The following is a 19,764-nucleotide window of genomic DNA, read 5'->3' as shown; positions in this document are numbered from 1 at the left end:
AAAAACAAAGATAAATTGGACCTTATTTAAAACTTACACTCTTTAAAAATGAAAAGGCAAGTTATAGGGAGAAAATATTTGCAAAAAATATATATCAGATATATGACTTGTATCTAAAATATATAAAGAACTCTCAAAACTCAATAAGACCAATAACTCATTTTAAAAGGGGCAAAAAATGAACATTCCACCAAAAAAATAAATATATGGATAGCAAAGCTCATGAAAAGATGCTCGATATCATTAGTCATCAGGGAGATACAAATTAAAGTCAGAATGATATACCACTTCATACCTCTAAAATGGCTAAACATTTAAAAAAATTATTGACCATATCTATCAAATATTGGTGAGGATATACAGTAATGAACTCTTACACATTGCTGGTCGAAATGTAAAATTGCAGTTGTTTTGGAAATCAGCTTGGTGTTGGTTTAAAGGTTAAGACTACACCTACAGATTATGCTGTTTCTTGGTATTACTTCAGATTCAGATAACAACAAAAAAGTGTAGTTATTCATTTTTTATTATGGCTATTATCAACCCACATTTAAATAATGCCTTAAAAGTACATATGATTTATAAAACCCATATATTTCACTTGATCTTCACATCAACTCTGTGAAGTAGGTAGGGTGGACTTAGTATTATCATTTTTAGTATCCTCATAGAGGAACAAATGGAAGCTCAGCAAAGTTAAGCAGCTTACACAATGTCATACAACCAAACCATGAATTCCCAACACCGAGTAATTATGGTAACTAGTATTGTTTTTGTGTACAATTGATGTGCAAAACGTGGCACAGAAATTAACCTTTTAAAATCTAATAGTTACATATTCTATAAAGTTTACAGTTTTATATAAACTTTATACCTCCCTTCTAAAGCCAGCAATACTATTTTCAATAGATAATGATTGATGTTTGCTTTTTAGATACATTAAAGTTAACAGAAGAGAACATTAAAGAAAAATTAAATAAATAATAGTACAGGTGGCACACAAATGAAACAAATCATTAAGGTAACTTTTGAAAAATGAATTTGGAAACTCTATACACTGTGGAAACAGACTAATATAAATCCCAATTCTGAGAAGGAAATAGGAAATTGGAACTGAGTTCCCTTTTGATGAAAAGGAACCTATGAAACGATCACTTGAACTTTTCCTTTACTGCAAGACAGAAGACTGATTCTCTTTGTTTCAGGACACATGCTAAACCCTGTAGACACATAGCTCCACAACTGGACTAGTTAAGCTAGGGTCAAAGGGGCTGATTCTGACTGCCCTACTATTTTTCGTGATGTTTTATCATCCTTGTGACCTCACTGATGAGGCCCAGGAGCTAAGAGCTATGACCAGAGTTTGTCATTACCTCTTTTAGAATTTATATGCTAGCCTCTGTTTGGGCAGACCTAAGATTGTGAAACATATTGTAGGCAATTGTATTGAGTCATAAAATAGGGCTAGTGGAAAAGATAGTGAAAGACTTCAGTTATAACTATAATCTTGAAGCACATTATAAACCCCTAGTACGGGTCTGTTTTGTCTTTTTTGATGGAATGCTCAAGACAGTGCCACAAAAAGGTAATTGCTTACTACTCTTGAAAATTACCAAACACTTCAAAAAAGTAATGTTTTTCTCGTTTTCTTTAAAGAACAGTACAACAGCAAGATTTAAAAAACGTGCTCTGAGCTTTTCTAGTAACAGTACAATGCTTCAACAATTATTTAGGATAATCTTCCTGTCACTCCCTCCAACTACTATCAACAGTTACTCTTCAGCAGCGGTTCTTACAGTGTGGTCTCAGGACAAGCAGCATCAGCATCATCTAGGAACTTAGAGATGCAAATTCTTGAGCCCCACCCCAGACCTATCCAATCAGGAGCTGCTGTCTGTTTTAATAAGCCCTCCAGGGGATTCTAAGTAGTATGCTGAAATTTGAGGACCATTGCTCTAATAAAACAATGGTTATCAGGGCATTCCAGATAATGAAAGAACTAACGTTTCTATATAAAGGAATTTTTAACTGAAGTTCCCCAGCTAGGTACCCATCAACATCACAGATTCTCTTGCATAACTTCCTAGGGTCATCACCTGAGATAACAGGGGAGAGCTTCTAAGACTAGGAGTTCAGCTTTCCTGTCTCATTCCTCTTCAGTGACCCACGTTCAACAGAGCCCACCGCACAGCTCTTTCAAAATGTAACACCATCTTATTCTAGCTTTATTCTCTGTGTTTAAACTGCTTGGCAGTTAGGCAACGTACAGGCACCTGATCTCACCCAGTTAATTAGCTTGATGCTGGCTCAAAGCATTGGACCAGTTCTCTCTAATTCTATTTTTTAAAGATTTTCTTTACTTGTTTTTAGAGAGAGGGGAAGGGTGAGAGAAAGGAAGAGAAACAGCAATGTATGGTTGTCTCTCACACACCCCTTACTGGGGACCTGGCCTGCAACCCAGGCATGTGCCCTGATTGGGAACTGAACCAGTGACCCTTTGGTTTGCAGGCTGGTGCTCAATCCACTGAGTCACACCAGCCATGGCTAATTCTATTTCTAGAAAACAAGCTCCTTCTCTTGTCCCAAACTTCCAGTCATTCATTCACTCACGAAATATTTACTGAACACACAGTACTTGACAAGCATACCTCCAGGTACTGGTGAAACAGCAGTGAGCACAACAGACAACCCAGCCACTGCAGAAGATCACAGCTACTCTCTGCCTGTCTTGTTACTATACCTTCCAACCTCCAGTTCAATGCCTGAGCATGTTTTCTCTGACCTCCAAGGTCTGCTGTGGCTTGTGTTCCACAGGGCAGCCCGATGTGGAGGACAAAGCAGGTTTTGAGGTGAAAGATAGTTGGGGTCAAATCCTAGCTCTACGCACTCAGCTAGGAAATTTGACAAATAACTTTTCAGTTCTCCAAATCTCATTTGCCTCATCTGTAGAAAGGATACACTAACACCCATCACACACAATTTTTGCAAAAACTAAATGAGACACATGCAGGGGCGTCCAACCTGTGGCCTGCAGGCCGCATGCATCTCAGGATGGCTATGAATGCAGCCTGACACAAAATTGTAAATTTACTTAAAACATGATGAGATTTTTTTGTGATTATCACAATGTATTTAATGTATGGCCCAAGACAACTCTTCTTCCAGTGTGGCCCAGAGATGCCAAAAGGCTGGACACCCCTGGAGGAAAGAGCACCTGGCAGATTCAGAGTAAGTTAGATTTGGCTTACCTTTCCCTAGAAAAAGCTTTGTTTTCTCCTTGGGCCTAAAGCTCATCCTTTAACTTTAGGTCAAATCTGTTCTCTTCACAACTACCTGGACTTTCATCTTTTGGATTTACCTAGGCTATTCGTTAAAAGTGCAGGTGCCTGGACCTCAACCCAGATTTAGTGGTGGTGGTGAGACAGCAGGAAATTTGCTTCTTTAACAAACTTACCAGGTGATTCGTTGCACACTGAAGGACGGGGAACAAGTGGTTTAGCTGCTGTGAACTACTGCTCTAAGCCACTTCTTGCCTTTCTCAAAAGAAGTAACAAAAAAGCTTACTAATTTGGCCTGCTCTCTTCCTTACCTCACTCTCTCCAAGCTATAGTCCTCACTTAACATCGTCAATAGCTTCTATGACTTTAAGTGAAACACTGTATAATGAAACCAGTTTTAACATTGGCTAATTGATATAAACAAGAGTTTGGTTCCCATAGCATCTTATTTTTTTTATTGTTGTTCTACTACAGTCGTCCCGATTTTCCCCCATTGCTCTCCCCTGCCCTGCCCCCCACCCCCACCCCGCTCCCACAGTCAATCCCCACCCTGTTGTCCATGTCCATGGGTCATTTATACTTATTCTTTAACTAGTCCCTTCCCCTTCTTGCCTCCCTTATCCCCCTTGCCACTCCCCTCTGGTCACATTCAGTCTGTTCCTTGTTTCAAAGCCTCTGATTCTATTTTGCTCATTTGTTTGTTTGTTTGTTTGTTTTGCTGATTAGGTTCTACTTATAGGTGAGAGCATATGGCATTTGTCTTTTCCCGCCTGGTTTATTTCACTTAGCATAATGCTCTCCAGTTCCATCCATGCTGATAGGTAGGGTAGGAGCCCCCTCTTTCAATGTTATGACGAAGCAACATTGAGGAAAATGACTTTATTAAAGGACCCACTGTACTCTTAAAGAGGAGGCAGTGTCATGGCTGAGAAAGCAAGCTGGAACACAAAGAGGTTTGAGATCAAATCTCAGTTTTGCTACTTACCATTTGTTCTCCAAGTGTAGTCCCTCAGCAGAAGCATCACCTGGGAACTTGCTAGAGAGGCAAGTTCTAAGGCCCCACCCCAGTTGGACTGAATCAGAGACACTGGGGGTGAAGGCCAGCCATCTGTGTTTGCATATGCCCTCCAGGTGATTCTGATGTGTGCTCAGGGATAAGACCCAGTGCCACTTACTAGCTGAATAATCCTGGGCGGATTCACAGCCTCTCTAAAGCCTTCATTTCCTCACCTGTGATATGCTAAAAGCACTAACCACATAGTGTTGACAGTGAAATAACATGATACAGGTAAAGAACTTAATAGTAAACAGTTAGTAAATATCCGTTGTTGTTATTATTAAGAAGGCTGTCTTTTGTCCCATGGATTCTTTTAAACTTGGGATGTTTGTTCTGGAGCCATCTTACAAGGCTAATCAGTCTGATTTTCCACTCCATCCCAAATAAATGGAACACCATTCATTTACTGCTGCGCAGCTCGCTACCTGCACGCCTTCACTGTTCCTGTTCTACTTGCCCAAAATACCTTTCCCTTTTCTGCCCACATTGTTCAAATCTTACTTCTCCCAAAAGTATCAGCTGAGGTAGCCTGACTGCTCCAGGCTGAATGAATCTGCCTTTCTTAAAACCATCAGTTTTCATCTATGTTGTATGATTTAACCCCTCAACCAGTGATTTTCAACCTTTTTCATCTCATGGCACACATAAACTAATTACTAAAATTCTGCAGCACATTTTGCCAATCTGACAAAAAAAATATTTTTTGCCAGCTATTATTGTGTTGGCCATTGTCTTTTTTTTTTTTTCCATTTGACAATCTAAGGGAAAAGAGGTCAGTGCCCCTGACTAAATAGTCAGGTATTGCAAGTTTTAAAAATCTTTGCAGCACACCAGTTGAAAATTGCTGCCCTAAATACATCCATGCACGCTATTGGTGAGTTTATTTCATATCTAGTTGTCTTGTCTCTTTATAATGAAGCTTGTGGGAACAGAGGCAGTACCTTAGAGTTCTTTTTAAATCTCTTCCCTATCCAGCTGTGGTTGGTATCCACTAGAGGAGTGAATGAATGAACAAACTCCTAGCTCTTTAATTTAAGGCACACCTGGAAAAACGTTTTCACAACACAGACTTTTAAGAATGGTAATAATTATGCAGCTTAGGTTTGTATAAGCCTTCACAGTTTAAAAAATGCTTCAGAGTTTTTAACCGAGCCTAGTTGTCACAAAAACCTGTGAAGCAGGTATCATCATCGTCCCTGTTCACACATGAGGAAAAATTTAGATCATTCTTGTGACTTGCTCAAGAGTGCAGAACTACTTCATGGCAGAGCTGGGGCTCCAACACTGACATCTCGCTGTATCTTTTCCTTGGCTACTTTGCTTTGTCGCATTTATTACTGTTGGTGTTACCCTTGCACTGTGTTATAATCTCTAAATTCAACTCTGATTGACGGTGAGTGCTGCTCAAATGATCACGGGCCTTTTTGCTACTTTGGATGTCAAGACAGGGCCCCTTCGGAGGGGAAGTCCAGCCTCACCTGGTGTTCCTAGGCGGGCTTGAGCAATGGTCAGTTTTTCATGGGGCGCTTGGCACTGGCAGCTGACTTCGTCTGCAAATGGAGCAGGAGCAGTCAGAGTCTAGAAGGGAAAAAGAGAAAGGGAATACAGTCTGACAAACTTTCTTTAGGCACTAACTTCCCCAGCAGTTTTATTTCTGTTCGCTACACAGGTATGATCAAGAAGTAGAATATATCCAGAGTCTTTTAGAGAAATATTGTACTGCTAGAAATAAAAACAGGGACATTGGCACTGAAACCTTTTTTTTAAAAAACTGTTGCTTCAGAAATAATGAGAGCTCTTTTGTGTTTACTATATGCCAGGTACCAGATGAGGTACTCTGGATATATTAATTCTTTTAGGCCTCACAACACCCTGTGATGGCTAGCTCCTTCTATCCTTCTATAGTATAGCATAATACCATCTCTATTTCACAGAAAAGGAAACTGAGGCTCAGCAGGATTAGGAGGTATGCTAAGTCATGCCCTTGGAAAGTCACAAAGCTCAGCTTTGAATATTTCACAACCAGTAAGGGCAGGCTTCAAGAAATAAGACTTACCCACACCCTGGGGTACTCATCTGGAAGGAATGCCATACTCAGCAATGTGAGACATCTGTATTTCACACACAGCAGCCTGGCCAATCACAAGATCTGATGTCTCTTCAGTGCAAAGGCCAAAGACGTTATCTGTTCCCTGGGACCTAAAAGCACAGTATTTCTGGCGGGCTGCAGATAACTGCTCCTGTGGTAGCTCCAACAGCCACCAACGGCTGGAGGCCCCGCCCCAGGCAGCTGGGGCTGGGGCTCCAGGGAGCTCTGCAAGAGAGATGTAGTCACTTGGAAGCATGCCCAGGAAGTGGCTCTGCATTTTTTAGTCAGCCTCTTAAAATGAAAACCTCACTCTCTCCAGACAGAGGAAGACAAAGCGTGTGGTGTTTTTGTAAACAGGGCAAATGCAATCCAGAGTTGTCCATTTGTAGTCTTTGAACTATATCATTATCCTGGTCACTACATCTACCTTGGTATTTTTTAAGCTGAAGTTACTGTAAACATTACTTATATTATTGCATAGATCGCTTCTTAGAGATAGACACAGGTGTTCCTTAACCTGGCAAAACTTAATGGAAGAATGATCCATACATTTGAAGAGGGGCCGTGACCCACCTCTGCCATTCATTTATTCATTCACTCATTCATTCACTCATTCATTCACTCATTCATATGCTCATTCAAATATATGTCAGGCTCAATCTTAGAATTGGGGGTGCAAGTAGGGATAAGACCAGTTCCCATACTGGAGGAGTCCCTGTTCTCCTCTGTACTGCCAAGAACCCATCCTGTCCCCTTCCCACCCACCTGCATTGTAGCATCTTTCTCCCTGGAAGCTGGAGTCCTGCCCCAGAGTTGTTTGGAGACCTCCCAATTGCCCAAGACTCTTAACCCCCACCATCCCATTCAGGCCTCTGAAAGCAGACCAAAACTTGGGACATGGATTCAGGAAACTTGAGTCCATTATTGGTTCTTTTTCAGATACATTAAGGTGACCTTGTGGGCCATGGTGGGCCAGGGGGCCAGGGCAGCATTTGTAATATGCCAAAGAGGTACAGTGACAAGAACAGAGGCTCCATAGCCACAAAACTGGGGTCCCAATCCCTTTTCCAGAACTTACAGGATGTGTATTCTCAATTGGCTCTCCTGGTTGAAATGACCTGACACCCATTAAAGTTAGCTCAAGAGATGAGGGTTCTTTTAGGGCTACCTGGCACAGAAACTGGGAGGGTGGGGGAAGGGGCAGCGCCTGGCCCCAAAGAACTCTGCACTGACCTGGCTGCTCTCTGCATGTGATTCTTTCTGTCCCACACCCATTTATCCTATATCCTTCCACTGCATTTAAGTCTCTGCGTGCCTTCCACTGTCCCATAAACTTCGGTTTGCATGGGGCACATCACGGGCTCCTCGGCCTCCCTTCCTAACACTCATTCATCAGTTTCAGATTGAGCCTTTCAGTCCCAGCTCCTGCTTGCTCCTACCAACTTACTGTTTCCATGTTTCCCCATTCAAATTCCTAAGGGAGACTCAGATTAGCCAAGCTCATGTGTTCCAACCAGGCCACAACCACAATTAGCCTGCATGGAATCAGGTGCCCACCAGCTGCGGCTGGTGAGTGGAGGGGGAGTGGCAAGGGATATTATGGGTGACCTGTCATTGCCCCTTTAGCAGGCACTGTTATTGGGGCAAGAAATGTATTTGCCCTGGTGTGCTCTTAAAAGGATGTTCCTTAATTTAGTTGAATTTTAGTTTTACCTATAAAATGGATACCCATCTTGTAGGGTTGATGTGAAAAATAGAGATAATTATGTCAAGTACCTGCTACTCAATAAATTGTGGCAATTATTATTACTGCTATTAGTATTCATTATTATATATCATGATATATACTTTATATTATGATATAATAGATAATGTAGTTCCCCATAAAAAGAAGCAAATTGACTCTGAATGAACTTCCAGGACACAGCCCAAATAGGTAAACAGATTAGCAAATGGGGTTCTTACGTTAATGATTCATTCATCTTTTTTCCTTTTTATTGAATTTATTAAGGTGACACTGGTTAACACATTTATACAAGTTTCAGGTGCACGATCACTAACCTTTAATATATGTGAACAGTGAATCTTTTTCACATGATCTAAAATTATTATTTGGGGATATTTTATGTGCTAGTCACAAAGCTTATTAAAGTCATAGGGTGTTGTCCTTTTCCAAGGTGTACTCTAGAGGGTGTGAAACATGGTAATTAAAGCAGAAATACAGAAAGTTGTAAAGCGACAATAGCTACTCAAAGATGAGGAAAATGTTTATATGCACTGTGCGTTTGTCCTTTTTTGTGCCTTTTGTTCTTAATTATTGTAGCCTAGAAGTAGGACAAAGGGAGAAGCAAAGAAATGGAAAGCAGAAAGAGTTCGTGTTTGTATGTGCGTGTGTGCACGTGTACATGTGTGCTTACAAGCACCTGAGCATATGTAACAGCAGTTGACATGGAGAAGGGGTATTTCTTGGTATGTACAAGGCATCGTACTTGGAATGGGGAAAATGTAAAACTAAATGAGCCACAGCCTTGCTCTCTAGAACATCACCTTCCAAAATGAGGCAGAATACTCCCTGGGTTGAAAGTCAAGTTCTGCATTCAGGGAGATCTTGGTTAAGGCCCAGCTCCCACCAACCCGCCCTGTGAGCTGAGACAGTATTTTTTTTTTTGTTTGAACACCCTAGAACTACTCCTTCTCTGAGCCAGAACAAATCATTTGATTTACGAGGAATTCTATACTACTCAGGTTCTGTCTCTTCCACCTACAAGAGGCAGACCAACCTCAGAACAATGGGACTAAGACAGCCAGGGGCTTTAGAGAGGAGCAGGGACTGGTCCACCCTGGCCTCCAGACTCTATCTACATCAGCCTGCAGTTGACCCAGGCCTCCTCCACCTGTTCCTCACCATTCACCACAGCTGGGATGGTTCCAGAGATCCTCTGGGTAGGCATAAAACTGGGGCCCAGTAACATAAAACTAAATCTCTGAGTGCCTACTTAGTACCATGGATATCTATCTATATACTAAGCACTTGAACTATATTAGCAGCCCTTTTAATTTGTACCACAACTGGGTAAAGCAGGTACCATCTCCATTGAATGGTACAGGACCTCTCCTCAACAGCGACATCAAGTGGCAGCAGGAAACAACTGCAGCAGTAGATACCTCAGACTTACCTTTTTGGCTCCCTTTAAACTGAGGAAACTTTCAGGATTCTTAGACAGTTAGGATGGAGGGGCTCAAAAAGGAGATACTGGACTTCTTGATAATTAGAAAAGAAGGTGCAGACAATCAAAAAACCAAAAGCATGTGGCCATATTTTTACCCAGATTTAGTGAAGTGGGTTAGATGATCTACATGTAGTTATGGCAAGGCTCAGCTTAGAGTCCAAATCACCAAGATCAGACTGTCAAGTGTTTACTAGCACATTCTATGTGTTTCTTTTGATCTAGATGTTTGCAGGGTGAATAAACAGAAAAGATAAATATGAAAGGAAGGAACAGAATTGGCTCTGGGGCAGCAATCCTCAGTTTGAAGGGTGGCCATTTTAGAATAGGGGGAGGTGTTGGTTAGAAAAGGCATATTTAATTTTCAATAATTTTACATTTGGGAAAAACCTTACCCTGTTCGACATACAAGCCACAGAAATTAAGCCTCTGGACAGGTAGAGATCATCAGACAATAGACTATATCCCGCCCCCCTCCCCCAGGAAGCCATATTCCAACTTCTGGCTTGGGGAGGCATGTGAAATTTTATTAAAGAGTTCTTATTTATCTTTAGAGAGAGGGAAAGGGAGGGAGAGAGGGAGAGAAACATCAATGTATGGTTGCCTCTATCATGCCTCCTACTGGGGACCTGGCCCGCAACCCAGGCATGTGCCCTGACTAGGAATCAGACTAACGATCCTTTGGTTTGCAGGCCGGCACTAAATCCACTGGGGCACACACCAGCTGGGGTGGCACATGAAATTTTCAGGTTTGGCCAAAGACAGCAAGGATTTAAAGGGTTAAGAAACCCTGGCCCAGTGCCCTGGACCTCACATGTGCATGGGTCTTGCCAGGGCATAGACTTGGAGCTACACTCTTTCTACCTAATTTAAGATACCCAAGTCATCGCATGTGAATATGTTGCCTATTTGTCATGCAAGTTCTGGTTATGTTAACTGCACCATAGTAACATATCAAAGCCATATTCCCATCAGGCTTTTTAAAGGTGAAGACATTAGGGGAGGGAGGACAGAAGTAACGGGGGAAAGAAGGGAAAGGGTCGTCAATAAACATGTATAAAGGACTCATGGACAAAGCCAAAGGGGGCTAGGATTGAGGGTGGGAGGTGGGGGTGGGTGGAGTGGGAGAAAGTGGTGGTGGGAAAATGAGACAACCCTATTTGAACATTAGTAAAAAATATTATTTAAAAAAACAAATGTGAGCCCTGGCTGGTGTAGCTCAGTGGATTGAGCGCGGGCTGCGAACCAAAGTGTCGCAGGTTCGATTCCCAGTCAGGGTACATACCTGGGTTGCAGGCCATAACCCCCAGCAACCGCACATTGATGTCTCTCTCTCTCTCTCTCTCTCTCTTTCTCTTTCTCTCTCTATCTCCCTCCCTTCCCTCTCTAAAAATAAATAAATAAAATCTTTAAAAAAAATAAAAATAAATGTGAAGACATTAGATATTGGGCATTTCACTGGCAGAATGTGTTTACCTGGACATTGTCAAATATTAGAACAAAAGCTATTAGGCACTACATAAAATGTACAATGCAAACATTATTTGAACATGAAAAATGGTCAGTAGGACCTGTACTTATGCAGTATGCATCACTGACTGACAACTGGACCAATCAGACAGGCAGCCCATCACCCAATCAGAACTTAGCATAGTACTGCTGCTAGTGACAGCCAACCACAGAACTGCTTTTTTAAGCTAAGCTGTTCTTACCTACAGTGAGGCAATCCATTCAGACCTGAGTTCAAATCCTAGCTTCAACCCATTTGATTTTTTAAATTAGATTTTTAGAAAATTGCTGGTTCTTAACACCTGTAATCTTCAGTATCGTCATTTATAAAAGGGGGATAATAACATGAACTACTTCATAAAGCTGTTGTGAGGAGTAAATGAAATCATGTATGTGTGATTAATTCCTTCCTTTTTGCCTCTCTAGAATCCACTCTCTTCCTACCCTTCTCTACTCTTCTCTGTAAGGCATCCTGTATGGGCTGCACCAATAGGCTCTGGTTGCCTTCCTGCTTCCAGTTGGGTTGGGTCCATGGGAAGTGCATGCAAAACACTGGAGGGCAGACAAGAGTGAACTCAGGGTATTTGTCTCCCTGGCTTCCTACCTGCTAGGAGGCAGTATGTTGGTTCCGTCCTTTTAATGAAACCCACAGCTTCTATGAGGAGGCCCTCTTTCTAGAGCACTCTGTGAAGTTCTGGTAATCACAGTCTCCACTTGCCTCTTCACACCTAGGAGTGGCAACCCCTCAATGTTTCCAGGCCAAGGGTACATATGACCCCCTGAGGTTTCCTTTAACCCTTCTCATGCCTTTGTAAATAGTCCCTTTATTAGACTTTCTTCAAATTTCCTGTCTACAGTGAGCGTCTGTGTCTTGACAGAGCCTTGACTTGGGTGGTATATGTAACAGTATGATGGCAAGCTTACTAAATGTTAACTAGCAAATGTTGACCAGGCATGTGAGAAGTGCAGAGATCAATTGAAAAGCAAATCCCCCATAGTTAATAGTCATAACCATCTCAAGAATGCCTTCCAGTAGGATGGAATTTTACAGTGGCAGAATATTTTAATCAGGAGATGCAAGGGAGACATGGGCAGGACCAGCGAAAGACCCTACTTGTCCCAGGTAGGCCTTTTGTCTCAGCACTCACCAGCTTCAGCACCACAAACTCAGAAGTTACAAAAAGACATTACAACATCTCATCCCTCAGTCTCATGCTGTTGTGTTTGTATTTACACATCTCTGAACATAGTTTGAAAGCCTGATTTTAGTTGGGATCAGCCTATTTTACTCTTTTGAAGACAGAGGAAAGAAAAAGCAGATCTTATAGCTGATCTTAGTCCCCATGGGGAATCAGTGGATTCTTGGCCATTGTGATATTTATAGCCGGTCTTCCCCAGCGACTGTAGAAGCACCAAGAAAACAGGGACTTGGTCTGTCCTATTCATTGCTATATCCCCACTTCCTAGGACAACACCTGGCATATAGAAGGTTCCTCAATAAACATTTGTTGAATGGGGGGATTTATTTTTCCAGATACAGCTTTTTAAACTTCACTTTTATTGTTGACACTAGTATTGGTGTCCTCATTTTCTCCCCTTTTGCCCACCTCCACCCAGCCCCCTGCCCCCTTCACTTTGGCCAAAGTCAATGGAGAGAGAATGACTGTTGACAAAAATGGAACTCAAATAAATACACTTATCAATTTTTCTTATCGTCATCATGATACATATTATAAAAACTAGGGGAAAAAGGAGAAGAGAGCAAAAGTCATCAAGAATTCTACTTCCCAAACACAACATTTAAAATGTTAAATGTTTTTAACATTTTCTTCACTTCTTTTCAGGCATTCTAATATGTTCTATATACATATTAACAACTTGGGAATCTTACTACTGCCTGGACAGTTTTTTTCACTCAATAAGTTATGATTACTGTATCATATTATCTAAATAGTCTCTTCAGCCTCACTACTTGTTCTAATGAACAGGCTATTTTGGGGGGAGGAGCAGTTGTAGGGTCTCAGCCAAATGAACAAAAGGTCCAGATATTTCCATATAACTCTTACTAATTTTGATAGCTGTAAAACAGTCCATTGGATGGGAAAACCAAAATTTACTTAAATATTTCTCTATTGAATATTAAGTTGTTTATGCTTTACTAATATAAATAACATTCTAAATATAATTCTAAACCTCTGATTGTTTCCTTAGGATAGAGGCCTAGGAGCTGAATTACTTAGAGTAGGAGTGTGAACATTTTCAGTATAAATATTTGAAGAATATTTTACCATATATTGGTAAATTACCTTCTACAAAAGCTGCATTATTTATGCTGACATTACAATGTATGAAAGCACCTTTCTTGCTGCCATCTCACTGTCTCTGAGTATTGTTGTTGTCAATTGTATAGACCAAAAAATGGTATCATGCTGTTTCAATTTGCATTATTTTGATTACAAGAAAGATTGAACATTTTTCCACTGTTTATTAGTCATTTGTGTTTTCTTCTAAGGTTGAGTTGTCCTTTGCTCATTTTTTCTATTATTGAGAACAAGTATTTTGAAGTTCATTAAAAGCAAAACAATAGCATAGTTTAAACATTATCTTAAATAGCATTTTCATTTATTTATTTATTATTTTTTAGAGTGGGGAAGGGAGGGAGAAAGAGAGGGAAAGAAACATCAATGTTTGGTTGCCTTTCATGCACCCTCAACTGAGGATCTGGCTCGCAGGCATGTACCCTGACTGGGAATCGAACCAGTGACCCTTTGGTTTGTAGGCTGGCGTTCAATCCACTGACCCACACCAGCCAGGGCTTAAAGCCTTTTTAAAGTGCATTTTGCTGGTGTGGCTCAGTGGATTGAGCACCAGTTTACGAACCAAAGGGTCACTGGTTCGATGCCTAGTCAGGGCACATGCCTAGGTGGCAGGCCTGGTCCCCAGTAGGGGGCCTGTGAGAGACAACCACACATTGATGTTTCTCTCTCTCTCCTTCTCCCTCCCTTCCCCACTCTCTAAAACAAACAAACAAAATCTTTTAAAAATATACCCAATTTCATTGATTGTAAAGGGTACATAGCCGCCCCCCCCCCCCCCGCCACACACCCACACTTTAACCTCCCTGAGATTAGGAAGGGGATCTTACAAGAAATATCTTAAAATCAGAAATAATGTTAGGCAATTTCTAACATTTTAACCCCTCTAAAATGGAAGTTCATTTTATAATTAATGCCGTCTTAGATTAATGAAATGAATAGATGCTATTAACAATAGAAAATAATCATCCTTACCTAGAGCTAAAAATTCCAAACCCTAAATCATTTTTTTCTTCAGCAATTGAGCACAAGGAATTTATAATGAATATCAATAACAGTCTTATATCTTATTCAGATCCCATCTCCTCCCCCAAAGTACTTGAGGTGACTTTAAAAAATATAATTTGAAAGTTTAAAATAATAGTTGCAAGATATGAGGGGTTAGGGGTGAAATAAGCACACAGGAACACCTATCATAGTCCTCTGCAGTTCAGAAAGGAGGGCCACAGAGTGGCTTTAGGCTCTCAGCAGTCAAAGCAAAGAAGAAGACGAAGTTAATATTGTACTTAAGTGAAAAAAAATAAGAAGAAAAAGAGAAGAAGAAAAAAGAAAGAGAAAAAAAAGCCAAAACCACTATCAAGAAGAAGCTCAGCATTTCCTGATTCCAAACTTTATAGAAATTCCTCCCCTGGTGCCTCCATAAGGGGCAGGTTGAGCAATGCGTAGTGACCTGATATCCCCCAAAACAGCCCAGGTACAGACAATCCTGTTTTTTATGTTTGTCTTGGTAGTGCCCTCCAGGCAAGACTGAGCCCCAGAACTGACATGCAGTTCAGAAACACATTTCCACAAGGGGCCAAACGTGTAGCCTGAAAATGTGGTTGTCTCCCTCACAGCTGGATCCACGGGCAGGATTTAGAATACCAAGACCAGGGTGTTATGATGTGGGATATCAAGACAATCTGTTGGACAGAAATGCTTAGATATTTACTTTTCATGTTTTAAAAAAAAAGCATTACTACTATTTAACTCTAACATACAGATTCACACCGGCACCCCATCTATGCCTCATAAAGTCCACAAGGTGTCCTCAAGGAAGAAGGGAAGACATGCAATAGAGAAGGAGGGCCTGACATTTTCATTTATTTTTAGCTTATGGCAATACAATGCAGTTCACCTGGGCCTGAATAAGTAAATTTGTAGATTATATTATCTACTTGCATTATCTACTAAATCAGCACTCACAGGATCAGCAGGTGGCTTAAAACGTTTCCTGCAATGACATAGGAAAGCAAAGATAACATAAGAAGGAGCAAACAGTAGGAAAGTGGCAGAGCTGGCCCTACATGAGTTCCCCACCTGCCACATTACTAAGTGGTGACCTAATCAGACCTCACAGGAAGACAGCTGAGTCAAAAATGGTCACGAAGAGGACAATTTGAAATATCTGCTACTATTAGCATTAAACCTCACCTGGAACATATATTGGACCTTGAGATACTGGCTAATGATGGCATGAAATGACTATAATTACTGTGATCCTTAAAAAGAAAGCATCCAGAACATGAAGACAAGCCTCTATGACTTTTTCAGCAAGGTTTCAAGACGTGATACTCAGTCCTGTAGTTCGCAAAATCCTGTTGTTACATGTAATGATAAATGTTTAGAAGCCTTGAGTTCCCATGATTCATCAGAGAAAAACCCGCTCTTCACACCACAGTAGAATTGGTTGCTCTAATGTGTAGAAAAAAATGGATGTCAAAATAAAATGCATTCCTTTGTCAGCAAATATATTTAAACGACATATAGAAAACATTGCTGAAGATGGGAAGAAACAAGCATTAGAATAAATTATGCAGTGTGGGAGGTTTGTTATACAGTTGGATAGTACACATATTTCTAACATGTCTCAGCTTGAGGTATTTGCTAGATGCTATTTCAATGATAAAACCTTTTTTTCTGAGCCACCAAAGAAAAGATCTTCCAAAGAAGAAAGATTTTCCAAAGAAAGATGGTCCAAAGAAGATTGATTCTGCAAAATGGATGAGTTCTTTAATAAAAACGGCATTTTACAGAAACATTCTGTAAGTCTGTCAGTGAGGTGACTGCTTTCCTCTTGCACCTGGATCTCCCACCTATTTGAGAAATACCTTTCTTCTTTCCATGACCCTTCCTCTATTGGCTCTCTTACATGTAGTTCTTTGGGGTTCCATCCTGGAAGATTGTGGAAGATTTGTAGATTAAGTTAACCAGATCTCATATATAGGCAAATATAGGGAGGGTTCTAATAAATAGCTTTAATTACAGCTTCTATTTTTCTTCCCTTTAAAAACCTGATAAAGTGGCTTGGCGCCAGCTGTTTTCTAGAATTTTCCCTCCAGCAGGATTATCCTGAGGCAGTCTTGCAAGCTAACCAATGCCATCCACTGCCTTCTGAGTCTAGAAACTCCATACCAGGCCATTGTCTGTCTGTTTGTTTGTTTGTTTGTTTGTTTTTAAAGCATATAGACTGGGAACCATTGATTTTAGTTCATAGATTACTTGACTAGGGCTTGACTGGTCCTAGAAATAAGGCAAGTTTAGTTCAAGGGCTCACATATGCTCTCTTTGGGGCTGGATATACTGACTCCTGGAAGGCCTGAACACATTAGAGCTGTTTTAAGTTTAGGTAGGATCGGACATCATTCCTTAGAGTGTTACCTATCAGCCTACCAGAAATTGTTTGGAAATGGGAAATCTGTTGTAGAATACACACTCTCTCCATTACTGTGGTCAGAATATCTTTCAAGTTTGTATTAAAGCATATAGAAACGTGCACATATCCTAAGTATGTGGCTCCAGGAACTTGCACAAGCTAAACACACCACATCAGCCAGATCAAGTCACCAGCCACCACCAGCCTCTATCTTGTGCCCTTTGCACCACCCTGACTCTGAACACCATAGGTTAGCTTTGCCTACTTTAAAAATATTTTATAGACATGGAATCACGTAGTGTATATTCTTTTGTACCTGGCTTCTTTCATTCAATATTACAGTTGTGAGAGTCATCCATATTTTTGGCAGGTGGTTGTAGATTTGTCATGCTCATTGCTATGTAGCATCACACTGGGTGAATGTACCACAGTTTACTTATCCATTCTACTTCTGCTAGGCATTTGGGTAGTTTCCCATTCGGGTTTATGAATAATGTTGCTTAGAACATTCTAATATTGGTTTTTGTTGGCCATATGTACAAATTTCCTAGGAGTGGAAGAGCTGGGTCAAAAACACTTATTTCTAATTTCTAAATTCACTACAAAGAGCCTAGACATCTGATTTGTTTACACTCCTGGTCCCGCAAGTCGACAATGTAACCTGAGAGAACTAAATACAACATTGCTCAAAGTGCATCTGGCTCCTGAACCACCTGGGAGCCTGAGGTGATTCTTTGCTTATTGATATTGGAGAACTGTGTGCAGTCGAAACAGGGGGCTTTAGAAGTCAGACAAACCTAATTTTCAATCCTGGCTTTATCAGTTCATATTCAATCTTTGGGGAATTACTTAATTCCTGCCTTCCTCACTTAGAACATGGGGAATAGTAATTCCTACTTCACAGGTCTATAGCCTGGTTTAATGAGATAACACACATAAGGTATTCAGCACAGTGCCCAGCACAGTTTGCACTATAAATAGTTGTTCCAGGCTTCCATTTGCCCACAGGGGGAAAAAACGCGTGACAGCCGTAGCCTTGAACCCAGTACAGAACAATTAACCTCATCACTAAACAAATTGGACATAAAATAGATTTTAGTATTATGTGACTGTGCCTCTGATCAACATTAGGCACACTGGCAATGAAGCGCAGAAGCCTGTGTGTTCCAGGAACAGGCTTTTGACATCATTTGGTTGGCAATAGGCTATACACGCCGTTCATGATGCTTTTATTAACCTATTATTATTGTTGTTGTTACTTTTCTTTAAATGCCCGTTTAAATAACCCTCAGCATCCTTTTACATTGATGTCAGGTTCAATTGGCATAAATTACTGAGTAGAAAACAAAAACACTAAGTCAAAGACTTTGGCGGGAGGGAGGAGGTTGCATGAAAATGAAACCTGCTCAATGGGCTGGCCCCGTGTGGCCCTGCACATTATAACGCAGGCTCACGCTACCAGGGCTCGCTGCTTTATTTTCTAATCACTGTGTTTTCAAGTGGGCCTTCAAGACTGTTGAGAGCTAAGCTGTCTCTCTATCCCCAAGCAGGGTCAGCTTCCCCAGCTTCCCATACAACCTGGTTCACGCTGGGATAAAGAGGAAGGTAGGAATGTTAAAACAATAATGCTATGGTCTGAGGCCAGCAACGGGTAATCAGATCCTAGCAAGGTAGAGGCCGTTACCTGGGAGATTATTAGAAGAAAATAGGCCTAGCTTGCAATGACTTAGTTTGTTCCTACCTTCCTTGCTTTGTTTTTTTCATCCTGCCCCCAGTGATCAGATGAAATAAATCTTTTTCTACATTTATTTCACTAAGGGGCTCTGAGAAGCTTTGTGTGAGCACCAGTGAAAGATGCCAGAGTTCAAGACTATGGCCTGACTCACTGTTGGACTTGAACCCCAAGCTTAGATGGATAGCATCACTTAGACAAGGCCTCTGTACTTCCATGCCATACTGCCATGCCTCAAAGAGAACCCAGTGCAGGCATCTCCCGTTTTACTGCACTTTGTTTTATTGTGCTCCACAGATGTTGTGTTTTTTACAAATTGAAGGTAAGACCCTCCACCAGCAAAAAGACCATAACTTGTTTTATTGAAATACTCTATTGCAGTGGTCTCAAACCAAACCTGCCATATCTCCAAGGTATGCCTGCATTTTGAACTTCAGTATTATGACACAGAAAAATTAGGAGGCTATTGTTCATATTAAAAAGAGATTTGACCTAGGTTTCTTTGGACAGTAACTAGAACATAAAACCTTTCCAAGGAAGCATCTGAAGAATACAGCAGAAGACACCAGAACTGTATGTTGTATTAGTTAATACAACATAATGTAAAGTTCCATAGTATTTTGTGATGCTTTGTTATTCATATTTAGCCAATATGCTTTACCATAAGATCTTTCAACCTGGTTTTACACCAAATGGACAAAGCCCAAAGGAGGTGAGGAGTGGGGTAGCCCTGCTTTTTTTTCCTTTTCTTAAAATGTATTGATTTTTTTTTTTTTTACAAAGAGAAAGGCAGACTGACACATTGATCTATTGCTCTACCCATCCACACATTAATTAGTTGATTCCTAGATGCACACCAATGGCGTTTGAACCCACAATCCTGGTGCACTGGGATGACACTCCAACCAACGGATCTACCTGGCCAGGGCCAGCCTCGCTTTTTCATAGGAGCATAAGGTCAGAGTACACTGTGGTAGACAATGTTCTGGGGCTATGGAAGCTAGATTCACAGTCTTGGAACTAGAAAAGATAATTTATTCAACACATTGTAGGTGATGGAATTGAGGTCTAGAGAGAAGTGATTTGCTCAAGCCCACACAATAATTCAATGGCAACACTGAGGTTGAAATGAGGCTGTGGGC

The 19,764-nt window shown here is 40.9% G+C and overlaps 1 protein-coding gene across 2 annotated transcripts in view; it reads right to left on the bottom strand.

Annotated features, from left to right (window-relative positions):
* Nucleotides 1–19,764, bottom strand: part of PCYT1B (phosphate cytidylyltransferase 1B, choline) — a 108,281-nt gene that overhangs the window by 49,506 nt on the left and 39,011 nt on the right. For both annotated transcript variants that reach the window (XM_045856060.1, XM_045856058.1), the window contains exon 2: nt 5,814–5,913. In XM_045856060.1, the coding sequence (XP_045712016.1) occupies nt 5,814–5,913 (100 nt within the window). The remainder of the gene's footprint in view (nt 1–5,813; nt 5,914–19,764) is intronic.

This window comes from Phyllostomus hastatus, unplaced genomic scaffold (assembly GCF_019186645.2).
Source record: "Phyllostomus hastatus isolate PE091 unplaced genomic scaffold, TTU_PhHast_1.1 phas_scaffold_12, whole genome shotgun sequence".
Lineage (NCBI taxonomy): Eukaryota > Metazoa > Chordata > Mammalia > Chiroptera > Phyllostomidae > Phyllostomus > Phyllostomus hastatus.
Note: the sequence above shows the minus strand (reverse complement) of the source record. Positions and strands in the feature narration are given on the sequence as shown.